We start from the raw sequence: 23,279 nt of genomic DNA on the forward strand, positions 1-23,279 counted from the left end.
TACATAAAAGAAATATATTACGTCATGATGGGCAAACTGATTTAAAAGTTTCAATTGTTAAGATATATTAAGGATAAATTAAATTATTTTAAGTATAAAAATTAAGATGATTTAAGTCTAAAAAGATATTAATTTTCTAATGGGGTTGCCTAAAATTATAACAGTTGTGTAATTTTTTAATCTTATTTTTCTGTTTAAAGTACACTTTGTGATTCTTCAGAGGTGCTGCTATTATTTTTTTATGCCATAATTTTTCGGTTATCATTAATTTATTTACTAAACTTATTTATTACAATAACTTAAGTTTTCGAGCACTTTAAATTATCAATAAATTTATCCAGAATTTAATCCAGAAAAAAATTGTAAATTTTATCTTTAACGGAATAGTAGTTATGGAATAAAAAAATTACTCCACCATTAGCTCTTTCGGTATAATATATTTCTTTCGTTATAACTTTTATTATTATTACTATAAAAAAATCTCGATTTTCCATAAAACATGTATGATGTTAAATTAATTGCAGGTTGGCATTTGCTGTTTAACAGTTTTAAACGGCAATATACATATGGTTTTTAATTACGCTCAAATTGCTTAAGTATATTTATCTATTTTTAAAGTAAATAAAAATAACTAATTGTTTTGTACGACATTACCTTACCGCTAAAAACAAATTTTTACTTTATTAATTTAGTTATTCTGTTGATCACTTCGAGTAAAAAATCATGACTTATTAATTATTTAATAAATGTAATTATTTGTGATAATGTATCATTTGCAGTTTTTACTCATAGAGTAGCCGCCACGTAACGGCGAGCTTGTATTATCAGCTCGCACGTCACGTCTGTACTATTGTTCTCTGAAACATTGGTACATAATGATTAGTCATCTCTTAGTAGCATAAACTAACTTGATGCAACTGTTGCTTACAAAGCAATGTATTTTTGTGTGTTACAAAAAATACTATCAAAAATAATATATATATATATAATAATATAACAATAATAAAATAGTATCAAGAATTGATGACATCATGTTTTAAATTAAAAACATTAATTTTATTTTTGCTTCTCTTTTGCTTTTCCATGTACATAAAGTTCAGTTCGGTGGTTCTGCCTCTCGGTATGGTTTTTTGGCGTAATCGGGTCAAACGTTTTAAAGTAGTTCGTTCACGTGTGAATAGTTATAGCTGAATTTAAGTTTGTTGTGAAAGGTAAAAACTTCAGAGACAAGCGCGCGAAATTGTAAATTATTATAATAATAATTATTATCTATTTATAAAACTAATAAAGAATTATTTATTTATTAAAGAAAAAAAATCACCGCGGTACTTGTAGAAATGAGTACAGTTATATCCTACTGAGATTTAATTAAATTTCAAATAAATGAATAATTTATTTTACTATCAAGCTAATAATCTACTTTATTTAAAATAGATATAAAAAAAATATATAATATTCTAAGAAATTTATGCGACAGGTTTTTATTTAAGGAAGTAGAAATATAATACGGTGAAATGGTTTTAAAATAACTAGTTAGCGTTCAGTTAGAACGAACAAATACTACGTGCCCAGTTATGACAACCAGTGTAAGTTACTATTACTAGCGTGGAGATGTAAGACCGCTCTCGTGGTTTATGATTCTATACCAGAGAGAGAGACATAAAAGTGAGACAGAGAGAGAAAGAGTATGACAAGTTACAGCATTATTTCCTTTCTGTGTTAGACGACACAACAAACTAAGCAACAAACCGACCAAGTTAAGAACGAAACTGTAGGTAGTTTTGTAGGTGGGGAGATTAATGACACATTTCAAAGGACACAAAATTATTTTCTCTTTAACAATAACAAACAGAAGTTAGTAGTTATACAAAGCCGCAACCCCACCTCTTCTTTGTATATTTTAACTTAATTCAGGACATTTTGTCAAAAATAAATAAATAAAATATTTATTTATTAGTTAACCAATTTACTTCAAAAATCATTTTTCAAAAATACTATAAAATTAATTGTTTTCAATTAACTAAAACAATACAAAAACTCAATCAATTAATCATAAAAAAAATAATGACATTAAAATTGATTGTTTTTATAAAGATTTATCATAAATCATTAATTTTATAAGCAAAAATAATACGCCCTTCTATTTATAAAAAATAAATAATATAAATTATATTTTTCATTTTTGGGCGTGTTATAATTTATGGATATACTTTTGTCTGTAGGCGTTTCCCATTTGTCTGGTGAAAGGATCGGATAGAATTTTCACTTAAGATTTTAAGAAGTTCCCTAGAAGGAAAATAAGTTTTTCGGTAGGGAAGAAAAACTGCCTAACTAGACGGAATTAAATCTTTTTAATATGGAAAAAACATACTTTAAGTGGCAAAGTAAAAGCGTTGGTTTTTATAAAAACATTTTCTAGTTTATATATTTCCCGATATGATCCTAACTCGATTGTAAAATTCTACTTGTCTTACTAAAAATTAACGGTTCGCTTTTTCCATATACACCAATTTTTTCTACATTCATACTGAATTTTGGGATAGGGTATTTTAATTTAAAAATGTATTTTGTTATTAATTTGAAAATATAAAATAAAGATAATTTAAAGAATTTTTTTAATTTTCTTTTGTTACCCACAAACTTTTATTGTTGACCATGTTTCTACTTCATTTCTATTGATTACTTTTATTATTTACAAAGAAAAATTAATAACAGTTAATGAAGTAAACTCTAAAAAAAGAAAGCATCTGATAATATTTTACTAATAAAATTAAATAAATATAAATTTAAATGGTCATTTCAATTGTAAAACTATCATTTTCAGTAATAAACAGAAAAACAACCTGTGTGTGTGCGCGCGCAAGCTGTATGCATGAATGAAAATATAAAAAACCAATAATAATATGTTAAAAAAAATTATTATTACAGTGTAGAATACTTTATAACAGTGGTGAATGGGATTGTTGTAACGTTTTACTACATTTAAGAAAAAATTTAAACAATTAAAACTTCCATCTCACATTCCCCACAAGGGCAACCAGAAAGTCTTAAAGCTAACTTTACGCATTTAATTGAGGTTTCAAAAGAAATTATATTTTTTACTTTTTCTTTAATATTTGTTTTTAATTTTAAATTGTTTACTTTTTACTCGTATATATTAGTTTTCTGGTGTTTCGCAAGAAGTATTTATTAATTAATATTATTGTTTATCTACACTACTCAATTAATATCTCGATGACAAGTATTTAGCAATCGAAATAACCATCTAGGTCTTGATTTAAGTAATTTCTTTTTCTTTGTAAGGAGTATTTGAACACTTTTTCAAATTTTAAAACCATATTTCATAACACTTTCTGTGTAAATAAAAAAAAATATCCCACCCCCTCTCACTCACACACACACACACACACATATGTGTGTGTGTGTGATTAATGACTTTTAATATTTTTTTAAGTGATAAGTAAAGAATTAATAAAATAAATTGTGTAAAAGTAATTTTTAAATTCTTACCATTAAAAAAGGACATAAATTCTTTAGGAGCTGTTGGAAGTCGAACCCTGTTTTAATAATGTCACCTTATTTACCATTCTATTGCTACACAAAATATTTTTACATTCTCTTAATTGCTTACAATGTTCCATTTTTTAATATGAATGTTATTTTTTTTTTTTATTATTTAAAGACAAGCGTGTCCTTGCATACTTAAAATTATTATTCATATATATATATACACACAGAGTGATTTATCACGTTATGCAGATGCATTGGCAGGTCATTCTACATGTAAAAATAAAGAAAAAAGTACATATTAAACATAGGTCTGAAGATGTTCGTTAACGAGTTACGGCTGACGAAAAATTTATCCCAGATTTCATCTTCTCCAGTGAAATGAAATGAAGCCATATAGAAATTATTGGGACCCAAAAATATAAGTTAATTTGATGGTTTTATATAAAATTCCATCTGACAAATTGCAAAACATGAGTCCGAGAATTGTAATTTCAGTAGTGTTTTAGAGAACCGGCGAAAAATGCAAAAAACGGGACTCCAAAACTCCAAATTTCTAATACACTACTGAAGTTACAGTTCTGGGACTCGTGGTTTTTCAGACTGAATTTCATATGAAACCATCAAATTAACTTATATTTTTGGGTCCCAATAATTTCTATATGGCTTCATTTCATTTCAGTGGAGAAGATGAAACTGGAAAACTTTTTCGCTAGCCGTAACTCGTTTAGGTAGCATTTCCAGACCTATGCTAGTGGCCATTTAATGTTTTTCACAGTTTCAAAAATGATCTACAGTACATCTTAAATAACTGTTTCATAATGGAATTAAAAAATAACATTTACCAAATTCTCCACCTAAAAACCATCATTTTCAATATTAAATCATGTCACTTTTGAAACTAATTGTGAAAAATTTAATACATCCGCAATTTTGATCAGGATTTTCGTTACTGAAGATTTTACGTAAAACAAATTTTTTTCAACATTCTTTAAAATGATTTCACAATCTTACTCTTTCCATTTAGAATTTTTGAGTTGTTCCCCAGTAGAGATTTGATGGTTTTGTGGTTACATACAGAAAAGAATTGATTGCTTCAAGGTTTCTACCTTGAAACATTAGCAAACATTAAACAAACATTAACAAATATAGCATTAGCTAAATTTCATTTTTCTTTGTTTAATGTTTTTTTTAATACTTTGTTAAAATCGTTTTTATACGCGTACGTATCAATTTTTTTTAAAATTATATTTTATAAACAAAATGCATTTATCGTAATGATAAAAAACAGAAAATTTGAAAAATTTTAAGGGTCAGTGAAAAAAACCATCAATTATATACAATAAACATAATATATATATATATATATATATATATATATATATATATATATATATATATTAGAAAACATCAGTTCACAATTTCGATACAATCCAATCAGTTCAACGTACTATATAGATTTCGAAAAAAAAAATAAACCTATCAGAAACAAATGAAAGAAAGAAATAACAACACAAGAAAATAAATATAAAGAGAAATGAAAAATAATAATGGAAATGCCGATACCTTATTTTGTATGGAAATTACCGAATGAATAATTCATTTCAATTTTGAATAACTTATCAACATTATAATATTCATGATAACACCAAATAAAAATGATATAAAAATTCATGATGTAAACTTATATCCTAGTTATGGTGCAATAAAAAATAATAATAATATTAATACAGCCTAAAACGATGTCTTAATAGGTTAAAACAGACTATAGAGATACTTTTCAGTTTTTGGTAAATCACTTTTTGATGGAAATCATAATATTTTGGACAAATTACAAGAAATGATTAGAGATTTTCATGTGTATATATATATATATACACACAATAATTATGCATTACGTCAGTCCGATACTTCTTTCTCTTTCATTCAACTTTTTTATTAGGAACTGTAAATGTTCACAGGTTAAAGGTTGTTATATCAAAAACAGTTCCCATTAAAAAAAATTAATTATTATGAAAGTTTAATTTTGATAGATATTAGAGTCTTAATTAAAGATAAAAATCTATTTATTAATTTGTTTTCTTATTTTAAAACTTAAATTTTAAGTTTTATAAATTGCATGAATACAAAGGAAAATATGTTTCATACCTTTAGTATTAAGTAAATTTAAGGATGCTAAAATATTATCTTAACAGCTTTTGTCAAATAAGTAAATTAAGATAAATACAGTTACTAACAGATGCACCTGTAGTCATAAAAAAAACCCAACAAAAATGAATACTTACTGTCAAATAATAATCATAGACATTTACATAGATTAATATTAATTCACAATTACATATCTTTTGGGTTACGAAAGAAAACACTTGAGTCTCTGTTATAATTATAATTTTATATCTATCAATTAAAAACCTACCAAATTGATAAAACCTTCCTGTAGTACAAATTTACAAAATCACTCATGACTTTCAGCTCACATGCATAGTTGGGAACCTTCTCAAAAACAGGAGGTTATTCCTGGAATTCTAGAAGAAGTAGATAGAGAATACGGAAGAATAGTATACTCCAAGGTAGCGTACTTGCACCGGTTCTTTTTAACATTTATACCCATGATCAACCACTACCTGAGGGAACTCAGAGTTTCATCTATGCTGACGAATGTGCACACATTGCTCAAGCTGACAATTTCGAGGAGATAGAACTAAAATTAAGCAATAAATTGAAAGATCTTGTGACATAATACAAGGAAAACCAGCTCAAGCCAAATCCCAGATCTGTCTTCCATTTGAAGAAACAGACAGGCAGCCAGATGTCTAAATATCATGTGGGAAGGAATCCAGCTGGCGGTCTGTGAAACTCAAAACTATCTCGGGGTCACCTTAGACCGCGGCCTCACATACTAAAAAAAAAACATTGTTTGAACCCCAAAAACAAGATATCTCCATGGAATGCGGTGCGGAAGTTGACTCGAAAAAATTGTGGAATACGGCCAAGTACAGTGAAATCTCAGTCATCACTTTATGCTACTCGGCAGCAGAGTAGCTGTACAGTATGATACCGATCTTGGCATATCAAGGAAGTAGTTGTGGTACTGAACGAAATATGCCACATCATCTCGAGCTGCTTACAACTTACATCTCTGGAGAAGCTAAATTGTTTGTCTGACATTGCACCAGCTGATATCCGACGCAAAATAGCGGTTCCTAAGGAGACGGTCAAGGCTTTTACATCTCAAGCTCATCCTTTTATAGCTATGAATCAGCACGAACACAGGTTAGCTCAAGAAAGAGTTAAGTAATGACCACTCAGAAACTTGTACGAACACCCAAGCAAGCGAGATTTACCTTGTGGCGTACACATCTCAAAGAAGGAAAGTATCCAGTGACAAACTTTTCTCTGGACACAGAGAGGAGTGGAAAACTTAGAAATCTCTGAATAGCCTGCGCTCAGGCGTCCCAAGATCCAGAAAAAACTTGTAGAAGTAGGGTTTCACTGTGGATTCTGTTGCGTGCAACTATGGAGATAAGCAGACTCATTTGCTTCAGTGTTATCGTTGCCCAGCCCACCAAAGGATCTGCTTGAGGTGAAAAATAGCGCAGTTGGTGTTGCTAATTTTTGGCGCACTGTTGTTTATGTGGCGCATGAATTGTGACGTGTAACTATATCTGTGTTATATTTTTGTTTAATTTAAACCTTCCAATGAAATTTTTATGAATTTCCCTAATTTAACTTAGATTTGGTTAAAGTAATCTTAATATGTTTATTTAATATTATTATCTATTTTATTAATAACTTTTACTTGCTTCGGACACGGTATTAAATATCTTTTCTGTTTTACATTTATCTTGAACTTGTTTATGCAGTAGAAACGAGTATTTAAAATTTTTCTAAAACGCGAGATTTTTGTTACGTTTTGTACGCAGATTTTTCCGAGCTCTATAATATCGACCTGAAATTCGATGAGATTAAAAATAACAGTTATATATTAACTAAAATTTCGTTACTACATTTTTTACTACTTTATAATTAATTCAACAGAACAAAATTCGGCGCTTGTGCATGGGAATATGGGATAAAAATTTTGTAGCTTTATAAAAATATTATGCCTAACCGAGATTCGAACGCGGAACCTTGTGGATGAAAGGACGCTACTACTCCACTACGAATACAGGAGTAGTAGCGTCATAAAAATCGTTAAAAATTAAAATTCATAACTATAAAAATCGGAAATTTAAACATAAAAAAGGAGAAAAAACGCAGTTTTCCGCAGTTTCATGAAAATGGATACGATACGTTCACATTTCATATAAAATCGACATATTATTTTTATAATAAAATAATATAAATCAGAGTAGGGTTTAATTTCGTGCAATAGTTCAAACCCAGGTGTCTTATTTTGTATCCCACCGGGTTGGTCTAGTGGTGAACGCGTCTTCCCAAATCAGCTGATTTGGAAGGCGAGAGTTCCAGCGTTCAAGTCCTAGTAAAGCCAGTTATTTTTACACGGATTTGAATACTAGATCGTGGATACCGGTGTTCTTTGGTGGTTGGGTTTTCATCTCAGGAATGGTCGAACTGAGAATGTACAAGACTACACTTCATTTACACTCATACATATCATCCACATTCATCCTCTGAAGTATTATCTAAACGGTAGTTACCGGAGGCTAAATAGGAAAAGAAAGAAAGGTGTCTTATTTTGTAAGCCATAATATATTTACATTTTTATACCATCCTACATGCCAAAACAAAAATAAACACACAGTCATCTCATAATAGTTACGTTGTTTGCTCTAGGACTTTAGGAAAAGTTCACTTTTGTGAATTCTTATTATTTGATGGAGCAGCAAATAACACAGTAATGATTTCTCTCGGTGCTTTCTATTGAAATTACGTAGCTTAAAAAAAATCACAGTTAAAGTTATATCGGTGAATAATTGTATGCGTATAAAAAAATAAATTATAACCACGATTCGTTACTGTTAATCAGCACATCCACTAATTGTTGTGATTAAAATATAATTACAATTTAATTAATAATGTTAATAAAAAAGGAACAGAAAAAATTAAAAGTTTATTAGTTTAGTTTCGAACAGGATATTGATAGCCGGATACATCGATAACTATCGTGAACAGAGCATTTGAGGCAGTTAATGATTAATGCATTACAGCACATGTGTAGCAGGAAAACGGAGAAGGTTCATTAGTTAGTAGAAAGATTATATTTTACGACTTGAACTTTGTAAGGAGTTTATTTATTAAAGCTCAATTGTATCAAAGAAAGTATAAATCCAATAAATAAACACTAGTTCATTTTTTTAACTTAATGTCTAGTACAATGTCTAGTATTATTATTACTATCATAATAATATATGTATTATCTGTTAAATCGGTGAATTATTAAACAATCAATTTATTTAATATGTATAATACTATTTTTTTTTTCTACATATCTATAAAAACAAGAAAATTAGTTATAAATTTCAGTTAAGAAAGTTAATGATACCAGCTACCTATGTTCACATTCAACATAAATATATATGTATATATACAAAAATGAATTACATTATGAAAAAACGACATACATATTTTTCATTTATATTAAAAGAAATTAAAATGGTACTATTAGTAAAAAAAAAAAAAAACATCGCAAAAACTGTATATAATTTGCCAAGATATTAAATTTAGATTACATGCATCATATATTATCGTTTAATTAATTTATACAATTGTATAACACAATGTAAAATCGACGATTTAAGGGTGAGAGGGGGTTGCGTGGGTGTTTTGATTGGTAAAAAGGGAGTTAAAACGGATGTTTGTTAGTAATGTAATTATAATTAATCATTTTCTATATACATTGCTCGTGCATTAGAATAAATGCGTATGTTCTCTATAAATATTCAAAATAATAATAAATGAGATTTATAATTAAACATAATTTCAGCTTTTATTCATAAATGCATGTATACATTTCATGCAGATTATTAGCTATAATATATTGTTTATTGTGAGAAGTATAAAAACATTATTTTAAATTTAAAAACCTAACAGAATTACGGTGAGGAAATTTTGGTTACAAATGGCTTCGCCTTCTGACTACTACGACTTAGGAGAAAAATTAGACCATTAAAGTGTGCTTGGTATGTATGCAAATAATTAGTTATATAAAAAAAATTCTATTCTAAGTAAAACTTTGAGGTTCGAAACATGGTGACATATCTGCCCCCCTTTGACAAATTGTAACCGAAAAATAAAATTGCATCAATTATTTGTACTCAGACTTCACCTAACATTATAATACTGTTTATGAATTAGACGATCGAAAATTTCGAATGTAAACGTTAGTTTTGAATTTGAAGCTGATTGGCATATAATTTAAAAGATTACAGAAAGAAAGTAAATTGACTCTCTAACCCTACCCATCAAAAAAGAAAAAAAAAAAAAAATCTTACATAAAACTCGTCTTAAGGAATAAAATGGTTTTTCTTAAAAATCGAATGTGAACCCATTCTGACCAAAGCCGTCAAAGAATTGCGTAACCCTAAACGTTTTATAACTCCTGCTAGAAAAGGCTTTGCCCTTAAAAGACTATTATTCGAAAATTAAGCGGGAGTAAATAAGCAAGGAAAGAATTTAAAAATATTATTACTTTTTGAGAATCTCACCATGATGACCGTATATCCCTATCCCCTTGACCAATTATAATCAAATTTATCGATATTAGAAATCATAGAAAATTTGATAAAAATTGGTCAATTCGGTCTGAGGATATAAAGCAAAACAATAACTGATTAAAAACAAAAAAAAAATAGTTTAATTGTTCTCCATTTGATAGCCCTCTGCGGAGCTGCCGTTCGTACGCGTTTGCACGAGTGGGCGGTAGCGATGAAGTAAGGTGACTCTCTTACCCCAGAGCGAAAAAGACCGAGTCCCGGCGGGGATGCCTCACTCGGTGTGTCCCCGTTAGAGGCATTGGCATAAAGACTGAGTCCCAGCTCCCGGTGTGGGGACCCAGGGACGTTATAGCTAGGCCTGGTGGATCCTACTCTGGGGGTTTGAGGCGGGCGTAAAGTGAGATCTGACCGGCGGGCTGAGACGTGGAGGCCCGTTAGAGTAAAAGTCACTCTCCTGGGCTGTGTAATATTTAACTGCAAGATCCCGGTGTAGAAGAAGAAAAAAGATAAAAAGAAAACAAACAAAAAATTGTACTTCATTTTCGAATGAAATTACCTACATGCATAATCAAAGTAACATCATGATGTAATAGAATCATCTAATTTGTAGAAGAATGTGACTGTGACTATTCTGACAACCCTCGCCTTGTGACGCCACAACACGTCCTCCATTCCTAGTCCTGATGGGCTTCACAGGAAATCGTCTTTTAGACCCTCTAAACTTGGTAATAAAACACAGTCATCAGTTTGGTCTCTGATAGGAAGCCAACGATGCAAATGCCACGGCAGAAATTTCCATTATTGTATTTACACAACCTACTATCGCCTTCGTTTCTCTTCCAACCACGATCACCTACCTTATCTTACAACCCTCAACTATAAAATCAACTTATTCGCGGAAACGCTATCTCCTCGCCTTCCTCTAACACCGAAGGTTTCACACAAAAGCTTCCTATGTCTAAATTCAATTAAACTATGTACTCAGATCATTTCTTGAGTTTTTAAACACAAAAATACTTTCTTCATACCAACAAGACAAGTGTTGATCGCGACAACAATTTTGCCCTACAATTCAATTTACTCAAAGTTCTCTTGATTTACTTAAAAGTCAAGAAACCGATTCACAAATTTAATAAGCCTCTAATGAAGACATACCCTACCTCTCTCTCCTCTGCGAGATCAATGTTTACACCCTCTCACACCGCAGCTCCATCACAGAGTTCTCCACACATCAATTCTCACCCCAACAGTGAATATCTCAACTAACCGGGGCTCGATGCCAAAATGCCTATCTTAGCGAAGTAAGCATCCAGGCGAACCCCTAGCCACCGGGGTTGCTATCCTATCTATATATCTGTAACAGGATCAGACACCCTCAGCCACCTTCCCCAGGGCTAAGAATCTTAGGAAGCCAGCAACTATGTTCCATTCCCTTTCGATTTTTCAATTACCTTGCAGATAAAAACCGTAATTCATCCTCGCAAGCTCTCTGGCTACTCTGGTACATTCAGCTTCCTATCTGGGGCAAATATATAAGACATGACGCACATCATCAGTGGTCCTACACTCAGCCTGAATTAATCAAACCAAATCTGGCCAACCTATCTCGAAAAGCACCATGACCAAAAAGAAACTGTGGAATCTACCGTTTGGGGAAAAGCCACCTAACTACCCGCATACTTGTCACAGTAAACATTTCATGCGGGTAACGGCCATCGAGCGATTCAGTCCCCCTTACCTTCCATAAATGGAAACCCTGGTCTTTTATTTCTTTTATACGCTCACAGGTAAGTTGTCACAGGTAAGTAATCTTCTTAGTATTCTTCTCTGAGAACCGTAATTGGTGCTCAGTCGCAAGGATATCAATGAGCTCAATAGCAGAAATAACAAGGAATGCCTCTCGAGGGACGTTACTGTAGGTATCAATCACAGATAACAATAGGAGGTGCTGGGTTATCAACAAAATATTCCTATAACATTTGTATCTCATTCGATGAGCTCAGTCAGATACAGCATTATAGTTTCGCATACAGCCTTATATAGAACACACGTGGTTTTAAAATTAAGCTCCCAATCGGGGTAAACTGCTCTCCGAACACCGAAGAAAGTAGAGCAAGCCTTTTTGGCAGCATATGTGACTGCGACTAGAAAAGACAAGAAAGAAAATTCTACTTAAGGATAGGAGATGCTTAAAAATTCACCTACCCTTTGAATAATATTTTTAGGTATTTACCCGTTTACCCATTTTAGGTATTTACCATAAGGTCCGTGTCTCTTTTCCCCATTGTCCGTTTGTGATCAAAGTTATATCAATAACTCTATATACTGAAATCATCTTCCCGACTTTTATCAAAATCGGTCCACCCAGTCTGGTGATGTCAACAAAGAAACAGGCCAACTAAGAAATAATACATCATTTTGGAATTTTCCAATGCAAACATTTTTTGTTTTGTTTAGTAAGCGGGACAGTGAGAGGGGAATCATGAAACGTCAAAATCTGAAAAAAACCTGAAAGTGGAAAATTTAATTCGATTACTTAACTTTCTCTTTTATAATTAATAATTTTAATTATTAATTAATTGAGGTTTTAGAAATTATTGAAATATTTGTAGCTTTTTATGTTTATAACTGTTATGTTTATAACTGTTTTAAATCCCTCCATTTCTTCAAAATGTCTATGAAAATTTTTGAAGAATTAACTAATCGCACAATATTTTGATTTAAATAAAATAGACGCTATTTATTAAAATTTATTGTTGCATGAAAACGTGGAAGAATAATAATAATAAATTCTGTTTTATGAGTTTATAAAAAATTTAGATTAAATAAATAATATATTTCTATTTTCTACACGGTGTTTACGGTTTTTTTTTCTCTTTTATTAACGATGGATTTTACTCGACCGTTTAGCATAGTTCTTTTTTTTATACAACTGTAATACCAGTACAATATAAGCCTTCAGATCATGCAACTGTCTGTTAGATAATTGCGTATAATATTTATTTTATCCTTTATGCACTTCCTAACTATTACCTCTTTTCTATGTAATTCATCAATCATTCAGGTTATGAATGCTTATAAAGAACTTGTTTTTAAACAATGTTTTTGTATACTTTTTGTTATACAAAAGAGTCTTCATTAAAAATTGTGTTAACGAACATTTATTTTTATCCGTTTGGATTTTAAAAGTCACGATCTTTTTCTATTATTTTTTTGTCTGTTTAATTTGTTTAAACTTCGTAGAACTATTATTTACATTCAAAATACATAATAAATCATTCATGCACGCATGAAAACTAAGAGCTTTAACATAATTTAACATTAAAACACGCGAACACATAATACAAACACCAACCACCAACACATAAGCAATTACATGCAAGCAGCAGGTTTTAAACAATATCGCAATCTGCGGTAGACATTTAGTCAGCAATTCAGCAATATAACCGCACTATGTGATTAAGCTGCCTGGGATGGCGCGGCATCAAGATGTCTGTCCGGTATGACATAAGAACGCAATAAAATGCAGGACGCGTAATTACGGCTAGCCAAGGGATTACAACATCCCCCCGGCCACAGTTCTGTGTTCACTCGCCCTCGACATCACCCTGGAATTCACCATCAACGCAGTTCATTTCCTGCACATTCTCACCCAGCCTTAGCTTTATCCCTTCCTTACCATTCCCTTTTCCCACCTACTTCAACTATACATTCTACCTTTCCTTCCATTTTCATCAAGCTCCTCTTATCATTTCGTTGTTGATTATTACTCCACCAGCAGCAGTAGTAGTAATAGTAGTGATTATTATTATTATTATTATTATTATTAATAAAATAATCAATTTTTAGGAATTACAGTTTTTATGCACTAGTTCTTGAAGAATAAATTCTTATAAAATACTCAACCATCAATCTGTTGATAATATTAACAATTAATTCCATAAAGACGAAAATAAGAGAGTAATAATGGATTAAAATATTTCATAAGGCGGTTAAAAAGAACCCTTTATGGATTAACACCAATCAACAGGTTAACATACTGTGATATTATATTGCAAGACCAAGTTTTAAATTTAAATAAATTCATATTTTATTGTTAGTAAATCTGAACGCCAATTTTTATCGGTGTACTATGTACCATTTATTTAGCCAAAAAGGCTAAATAAACATAGTGTGTCTTGGAAAAGACTAGAATTTATGATATTATTGTAAGACTTTAAAAAACAGTTAACTTTGTTGCAAAGCATTCTGAAACTATTCCGGCGCGTTTCAACAAAATTCTTAAATAGAAATAATAAAATAAAATTATATTTGTTAAGTAAAATTTATTTATTTTTAAATAAAAATTTTTAATATTTTATTATTATTAATTCAGTTTTTACGGATAGAAAAATCAAACAATATTTAATTTTATAAAGTGAAAAATTTTATTAAACGAAATAATAAAAAAAAAATAAAAAAAATCGTATTGTTATTAAACATTAATTATTATTAATGATAATAATAATTATTATTAATAATCCTGTTCAAAATAATGTTTTTATTAGTTTGGCCGACTAAACAGATTTGACCCACATTAATTGCGAAAAAAATCAAAATGTTCAGTATAAAAATTTGTATTCAATTTAACCCCATTGATCAAACCGTATTTTACATTAAAAAAAATTATGCACTATAAAAAGTAAAACTGTGAAAAATTAATATTTTAATAACAAAATTTGGGTCTTATTTGACCTTCTTGTTCGACAGCTGTTTGTACGTAATACAAGTACTTTTTTTTTAATTAGTCACAACTTGAAAAAAAAAAGTATATATATATAAATTAGAGAATATTCTTCCCATGAAATTTCCTTTAAAAAAAAAAAAAAAAAAAAAAAACAGGAACGTTCCCATGCTCTTTACATTATTATAATATTAGATACAGTTGTATTTTCAATCTTGAAAATCAAAGTTAAAAAAAAATTAAGAAAGATTATTATTTTAAGTATGGGTATTCAGCTCCCTTGTTTTTTGGGGTTTAAACTTTGTTTATTGATGTAATTATTTACTTCAGAAAGTTGGTCTGATTTGATGCAATATTATTCAACAAAGCTAAAAAAAGTATGATTGTTTACTAAATAAAAAATCTGATGTGAACACCAAACGACTTCCTTGTACGCCTATTAAATTACATATACACATATTTTGCTGCACTTAATTTAAACCTGTTTCATTTAAAAGTGAGATACGATCCTGAAATTCTTTAATAAAGTTGACAGTTACACAATTTCATTGTGGTGGACACCACATTGCATCAAATTTTTTACGGTGTTCGTAGCAGCGTTTTATACTAGTTTATATCTTTTTTTTTTTTACTTTGATAAAGTAATGTGGTGCAAGTGAGAACGTGTCAGATCTGTTACCATGCACACATCGGTTCGAATCCGACTTAATATGCATACATTTTTTTAACTTTTTAAAAAATTTAAATATACTGATTGATTTATTAATAATTTCTGAATTAAAATGAAAAGTACATAAAATATTATTTCACTGATAACTTCTGATTATTTTCATATTATTATTTTTTTTATTGTTATTGAATTATTATTTACTGTAAATTTTTTTTTTTTACAATCATAATTTAATAATTATTAATAAACAAATATATTAAAATAAATAAAAAAAAGTTTGATTTAAACCGTTGTGCTTCCCCCTGTAAGATCCAATTGAGAACTTATAAACGATATATCATATAAGTGGTACTTATCTTCATTGGTTTCAGAGTTATAGCCAAATAAAATTTTAATGAATGAAATATTTTGATTTTACAAGGGAAGGCATAACAGTTCGAAACAGACTTCATCTCCTTTTTTTTTAACTTTTTTTTTAATTGAAATAAATTGATTTATTAATTATGATTTAAATTTTTTTACGATGACTAATAATTCAATAACAATAAAAAAAAGAATGAAAAAATATGAGAATTTATTAATTAAATAAAATGTACTTTTCATTTTAAAAAAATGTGTATATGTAATTTAAAAGGCGTACAAGGAAGTCATCTGGTGCCCACATCAGATTTTTTTTTAATAATTTTTATTTAAGCTAGTTAAGTTAAAATTATTAAAAAATAACGTGTTGCTCTCATTTGAGTAAAAATATCTATCTAATAATCTATGATAGAGGGAGATCCACTGTCAAAACAGTTTTCTTACTACCAACCAATTTTTTATCCTTGAACTTCCCCTGGACCTTTATAGCTAGACAATGATGATATCTATATAAGGCTCTCTTATATACAACCAACCCCATAATGTCTGTTTTCTTTTTGTTTTAATAATCCTAATGCTTGAAGCATCTATAGGGGTAAAGTCGGATCGAGTAAGCCCTTCTAATTCTTCCTAAAATAGTAGTTGCTTTATGACTCATAAACTTTTCCCATTTTCTACTAAATTTAAATTTTAGTACAGAATCAGTCTAATCATCTTTTATACCGTGAAAAACTGAAAAAAAAAATCTGATAGGTTGATAATTGAAATAATAATAATAATAATAATAAGATTTGAAAAGGATTCACTACTTTCCGTTGAATCCGAACGTTACAACAAAACTGAAAAAATAACCAAAAACTACTACTTAATAAAATAAACAATTATTATTATTTCAATTATTAGATTTAATCGATTCTGGAGGGTTTGGAAAAACAATTTTAGTTTATTATCACTATCGTAAGATCTAATCCCTAAGGCATTTTCATCTTTGATTGATGACTATAGTGGAGGTACTTCCACTAAATTTCCACGGTGTTTAATTTTTATTGTTTTCTTTAATAAATTTCAATGTTTCCTTTTTTTTATATAAATAAGATGTCGACGAAAAAAAAAGTAAAAACTTAAGTTAATTAAAAACCGTTATAAGATTTAATTAATTTAAAAAAGATACATTGCCGTACATTAGAATAAAAAGGTTCTTAAAGACAGATATTGGTCTTAAAGATGTTATGAAGAATCTAACACATATCCATTGATATACGGGTTGGAGTTAATGGTGACGTCAGGTATAATTCTAGTCAAGATAGGAGGGATCGTTTGTTCAGTCTATGGCACCCGTGAGATGATGAAAGAGATTTCTCCATCAACGCACCTAAAAAAAGGTACTGCAATACAATATGCTTGTATTTTTAAACATTATATTTTCAATCTCTTTAAGTATAATTGCAAATACGTTATAGGAACATGTTAGATTATTTTATTCATAAATGATTGCTTTATACGAAATAGTAATATTCTATTAAAAACTTAAGTATCATTTCCTTAACGGACCAAAAGTTACGAAATTCTATTAGGTCTCTACTCCAATTGGAGGTCGTCGTAAATTCTTAGCAAGGACTAGAGATACAAACACCACTTTTATTATAGCAAGCTTTAATATAAAGAAGAATATTTATTTAAATATGATTGCGGTAAATGTAATAGATAAAGATTTACTGTGAGAGAACACACTAACAGAGATAAGACAATTAATTAATCTTTCTAAATTAATCTACGGGTTAGGTTAATCTCAAGTCAATTTTTGACAACCACTATTTTTTTTTCTATTAATACAAGATGTGTGAAAAAAGTAATGAGATTGGTAACACTGTGAGCGATCTGGCAACACTGTGTCTACCCGTCTGTGCTAGTCCGGTTTGTTCATCCCTTCCACATGCTCAGTACGAATTTCAACTCCGTTCAGCCAACACATTATTTTTGACAGCGCCATCAGTGAAGTTGTGTTACGAAAATGGAGCATCGGAATTTAGAGCGACGTTGCGCAATCAAGTTTTGTGTTAAACTTGGGGAATCCGCGAGTGTGCCCTTTGAAAAGTTGAAACAGGCCTATGGGGAATATTACTTATCAAGAGCATAAGTTTTCCGCTGGCACAAATCATTTTTGGGTGGCCGAGAACAGGTTGAACATCAATCTCGCTCAGGAAGACCTTCAACTTCAAAATCTGTGAGAGTTCTTGTGAGATCAGACCGTCGTTTAACAATAAGGATGATGAGTGAACAGTTAAATTTAAATACTTTCACCGTACATCAAATTTTGACAGACGATCTGGACATGCGAAAGGTTTCTGCGAAATTGATGCCGAAAAACCTCACAACGGAACAGAAGGACGATCGAAGAAACGTGTGCGTTGATCTTCTTGAGAGGATTGACAATAACCAAGAATTCTTCAATCGTGTGATCACAGGTGATGAATCCTGGATATTTGAATACGATCCTGAAACACAGCGGCAAAGCGAAGAGTGCCACACTCCGTCATTTCCTCGACCGAAAAAATGTCGAATGAGCAACTCAAAGATCAAAACCGTGTTGATTTGCTTTTTTGACAGGAGGGGTATCGTGCAAAAATAATTTGTTCCTCCAGGACAAATTGTCAACCAAGTGTTTTACAAAGGTGTCTTTGAAAGGATCAGGAAAAGAGTCATTCGCGTGAGACCAGACATTGCAGACAAGTGGATGCTACTTCATGATAATGCCCCGTGTCACACGGCTATTTCCATCAGGGAATTTTTAACCTCAAAACGCATTCCTACGGTTCCTCAATCCCCCTATTCACCTGATTTTAGTCCTTGTGACTTTTTCCTTCACCCGAAATTGAAACATGTCTTAAAAGGAAGTCATTTTGGAACTCTGGAGAACATTCAAAAGACTGTGACCGACCAGTTAAAAGCCCCACCACTTGAAGCCTTCCAGTGCTGTTACCAGGAGTGGGAACAACGACTCCGCCGGTGTATAGATGCCCAAGGGAACTACTTTGAAGAGGATAATATTGTTGTTTGAAAAAAAAATCAAAAACTTTGGTAAGTAAAAAGTCAGTCTCATTTCTTTTCTCACACACCTCGTACATTAGTGTATGAGTGACATTTAATAATAGTCTGGAAAGTATTATTACAATAAATTTCAAACTATAATCTTTTAAATAGGATTAACCTTTGAAATAAGAAGACAGATATTTACTACTAAATTATTTTCACCTTAACGTTAAAATAAAATATAACCTATTCCTTAATTATTCTTAGAAATACAAAACCATGTCACCGTTAGTGTTATATTAGTACAAATGAACAAAAAAAAATTTCTTAAAAAAATAATACCATGAAACATCTTGTCTTGTTAACGTAGTCTTTTAACAAAGACTGTTAACGTAAAGAATATTCAGTTCTATAGGAAATTTACTCAGCAAGTTTTATGGTTGTTTGTCATGTATCATACTGTCTTACATTGAATTTTAATATCCTATTTTACTTTTATTATTATTACTCTTTTTGTTTTTTCAGCCAATTCATATATGTATAGGAAAATAAAATAAAAAATACAGTAATTATATTCTATTTCTTATAACAAAATTTTATCGATGTTAAGATGAAATTTTACTTTCCATCAGTATCTAATAATTTACTACTTCGGCAGCTCATTTAACGAATTATTGTTTGGTTATATAATTTATTGAGATGTAGAGTCGAACAAAGGGTCTGAATTTTCATAGTGAGATAGAACTTTCGAGTTCTCCCTATCAAACTGAGGATGTATTAGAAATAAAGAGAAGTAATAAATTATAGCCAATTAAATTAAAATTTATAGTTGAAACTTACAGTTTAAATAATTATATTTTTTTTACAGTGTAGTAAAATAGGTTAAACAAATAAAAAAAAAACAACAAATCATTAAGTTTAAATTGTAGACCTGTACTTAAGATGAAAATTACACCTATTCTTAGTACATCATTACAAAATAGGATCCCGGAAAAAGTTACTCATTTTGACAGATAAGTATTTTAGATACATCCTGAAAATTTCCTGTCCGTTACATCAGGTTCGTAAAGGTTTTATATTTATACATATTCTCACGAAGATATAGGAATACTTTCAGATGTTCTAAAAGTGAAAATTAAGGAAACTTTTTTATATACACATGAGTTCAGAAACACTGCTTTCGGATTTATAACTTACAAAAGATTTTATCTTGATTTCTGTCTCAAAGGAAAAATAAGCCATACTAAAATTCTTGTAATGTAAATTAAGGAGTAAATTTTACGCTTTTATATATTTTTGATCTGAAAAAAAAACATCCGAGAACTACAAGCGAAGTAATTTTTGCAAAAAATTATTATAAAATAAATAAATTTTTTTTGCAAATTTTGTCAGATTTAACGTATGAGTACAATAACTTCGTTAAATGGCCATCAAATAAGTAGATTTTTGGAACACAATTTATAAGAATTTTATTTGTGAGAAAACGTAAAAATTTGTAACTTCAGTGTATCATACAGAACCGTTTAAAACACTTTTTTTATTAAAAACAAAACAGATCTAAAAATATCGGATGTGGACAACACATGACTTTCTTATACGCCTATTAAATTACATATACACTTTTTTTTTTAATGAAAAATACGTAAAATTTTATTTAATTAATAAATTTATTATTTATCGTAATTTTATTTATTATTAACGTAAATTTTTTTTGCAATAAGAGGTTAATAATTATTAATAAATTAATATATATAATTAAAAAAAAGGTAAAAAAAAGGAGGTAAAGTCTGATTCGTATCGATGGTTTTCCCTTGTAAGATCCAAATATTTCATTAATTAAAATTTTATTTCGCTATAACTCTGGAACCAATGAAATTAAGTACCGCTTAGATATATCGTTGAAAAGCTTTCAATGAGGACTTATTATTGCAGTTAAAAAAAGTCCAAAATCTAAATTGTTCGAGATTTCAGGCTTTCTTTGGACACTTTTGGTGCAACCGATTGTAATCAAAAAGGGAGGTGCACAACTAGATGTTGCTGTAGTCCTAAATCCAAAATTCGAGCATCCTACGGCTAATCGTTTTCAAGTTATGCGAGATACATAACGCACATACGTTCGTACAGACAACAAACCGAAACTAGTTAAAATGGATTCAGGGATGGTTAAAATGGATGTTTCCATTGAAAATTGAAAACCGAAATTGCGATCAAAAATTGAAAACCGAAATTGCGATCACAATACTTCCTTTACTTCGTACAAGGAAGTAAAAATAATAATACCTTTATTACGTAATTTTATTATTACTAACATCTGACGGTTTATTACTAAAAATAAAATAACATAGAAATTCATATTAAAATACAAAACGAGTTAGGTTACTTGTGGAATAATTAGCTTAGAAAATAAAGAATGATAGGACTCATAAAAATATCGTACCGCTAACAATAAATAAAAAGAAACGAAAAACTCCAAGAATATAAACAAAATACGTAGACAGAGCGACACATTTATTTCTCACTTAATCATTTTATTACAACTAAAATATATATATATAAAACACACATGTACATTCCTATAATACGATAATAATTGTGAAATAAAATTTTAAGTACTACTCGAAACGATATGAGGCAGAAAACTTCGTCAATTAGTTTTTAAATAGCATATTTCTCCCCTCCAATTTTCTATATATTATATATACACGTATAACAGACCGAGAACTGTTTATTATGACATTAAAACCCGATGCTCCTTCTGTTCTATTCCCCTATTACTAAGATTTATGCTTTTTCTTATTATAGGCACCTGCAATGCAGCGCTTGGGATGGAGTCTGGACGAATCCCCGACCAGGATATTTCCGCAAGTTCTTCTTTTGAGAGCGGAAATGTTGGACCACGTCATGCTAGGTAATAATTTATATTTATTTGTTTTTATTGTATTTTATATCATTTCATTTAAATATGATATATTGCAAGGAAAGAAAAATAAACAGGTACCAAAGTTATATGAGTTAATAAAAACTGATAATACTTTTATTTTAGAATTTTTCTCCTAGTTTTTTATCGCTGTTGAATTTATAGTATTAATTTTTTTTTGTTGACACAATTAAAGAAGAAAAAGCCTAATAATAATTAACTCCTTTACATTCTGATACACAGAACGCACTCCGATTTATTAATTTTTTTTTTTTTATTTTAACGACACAGCAATTTTACAATCTTTTCACCAAGATAACTGAACAATAAGTAAATAAGATGTATTTGAACTAAAATTAAGTTGCCACAGACCCAGCGGCTTGGGACTTAATAATGAAATAAAAGAGCACTCCGTACGGCCGGACCATAAAGTCACCTAATTGAAACGATAAGGCAAACCAAGAATATTGTTCCTCAGCAGTCTTGAAAAATCACTGATCGTGTTACCTAATAAATTGACCGCCAAATAATTCGGGTGCCGATCCAAAAGATTTTCATACCGTAGGCTGACCAAAGAGATTTCCTGCCAAACGGTTCGCAACTTAAGAATATTATATATAACGCTATTACTTTGTAACAGGGTATGTAGAGCATTTTCCTCAGTGTTTTTGTTTGGTAGCGTACAAGTATGTCAATATGGAGTTGCACGCTGTACCCAACAATTCAAGCCTGTAAGTCCAAACAGGCTTCAAAACGGATTTGTAAATCAATAATTTACAAATTATTTTGAAAGCCGAGATCTATGTCCTATCAGCCAGTACATGTGTTTAAACTTGAGATCCAATTATTTCCGCTTAGAGTGATATGTTTCGCCCAAGTAAGTCGTCGATGAAGATGAAACCCAAATATTTAGTCTTGAGATCTCGGATTCGAAACATTGAAGATAGAAACAGGAGGACAGTATTTCTTACGAAGGGTGAAGGATTTTTTTTTTTTTTGGTTGTTTGTGGGCGAAAAACGCTTGGGCGTTATCATCGCCCGGTAGTTATTACTAAAAGGGTAATATAACTTCAAAATAATAAGCTATACAAGGTGTAAACATAATATTAATCATATAATAAAAATTTACTAAAACAAGCGAAGAAGGCTAAAACCCAAAACTAATATCACAGACAAAGTTGATAAAATATTAAAGATAAAATAATAGGATAAAGAAAGTATAAAAACTTACCTAACTCTGATGGGTTGTGCAAAACTCCAACCCCGGATAGTAAAATTAAACACATCTAAAAGATCAAATAGAAAATAAAAGTTAAAATTATTAAAAAACTCTCCTTACAGAAAAACATATAAGTATATTAAATCCTTTGCAGTAACTCAGTACTATGCAAAAAG

At 30.0% G+C, this 23,279-nt stretch overlaps 1 protein-coding gene across 1 annotated transcript in view; it reads left to right on the plus strand.

Moving 5' to 3' along the window:
- Positions 1-23,279, plus strand: part of LOC142328663 (discoidin domain-containing receptor 2-like) — a 490,260-nt gene that overhangs the window by 178,986 nt on the left and 287,995 nt on the right. The window contains exon 3 of the mRNA XM_075372563.1: positions 21,770-21,875. Within this exon, the coding sequence (XP_075228678.1) occupies positions 21,770-21,875 (106 nt within the window). The remainder of the gene's footprint in view (positions 1-21,769; positions 21,876-23,279) is intronic.

The sequence above is a fragment of the Lycorma delicatula genome, chromosome 8 (genome assembly GCF_047948215.1).
Source record: "Lycorma delicatula isolate Av1 chromosome 8, ASM4794821v1, whole genome shotgun sequence".
NCBI classification, from domain to species: Eukaryota; Metazoa; Arthropoda; class Insecta; order Hemiptera; family Fulgoridae; genus Lycorma; species Lycorma delicatula.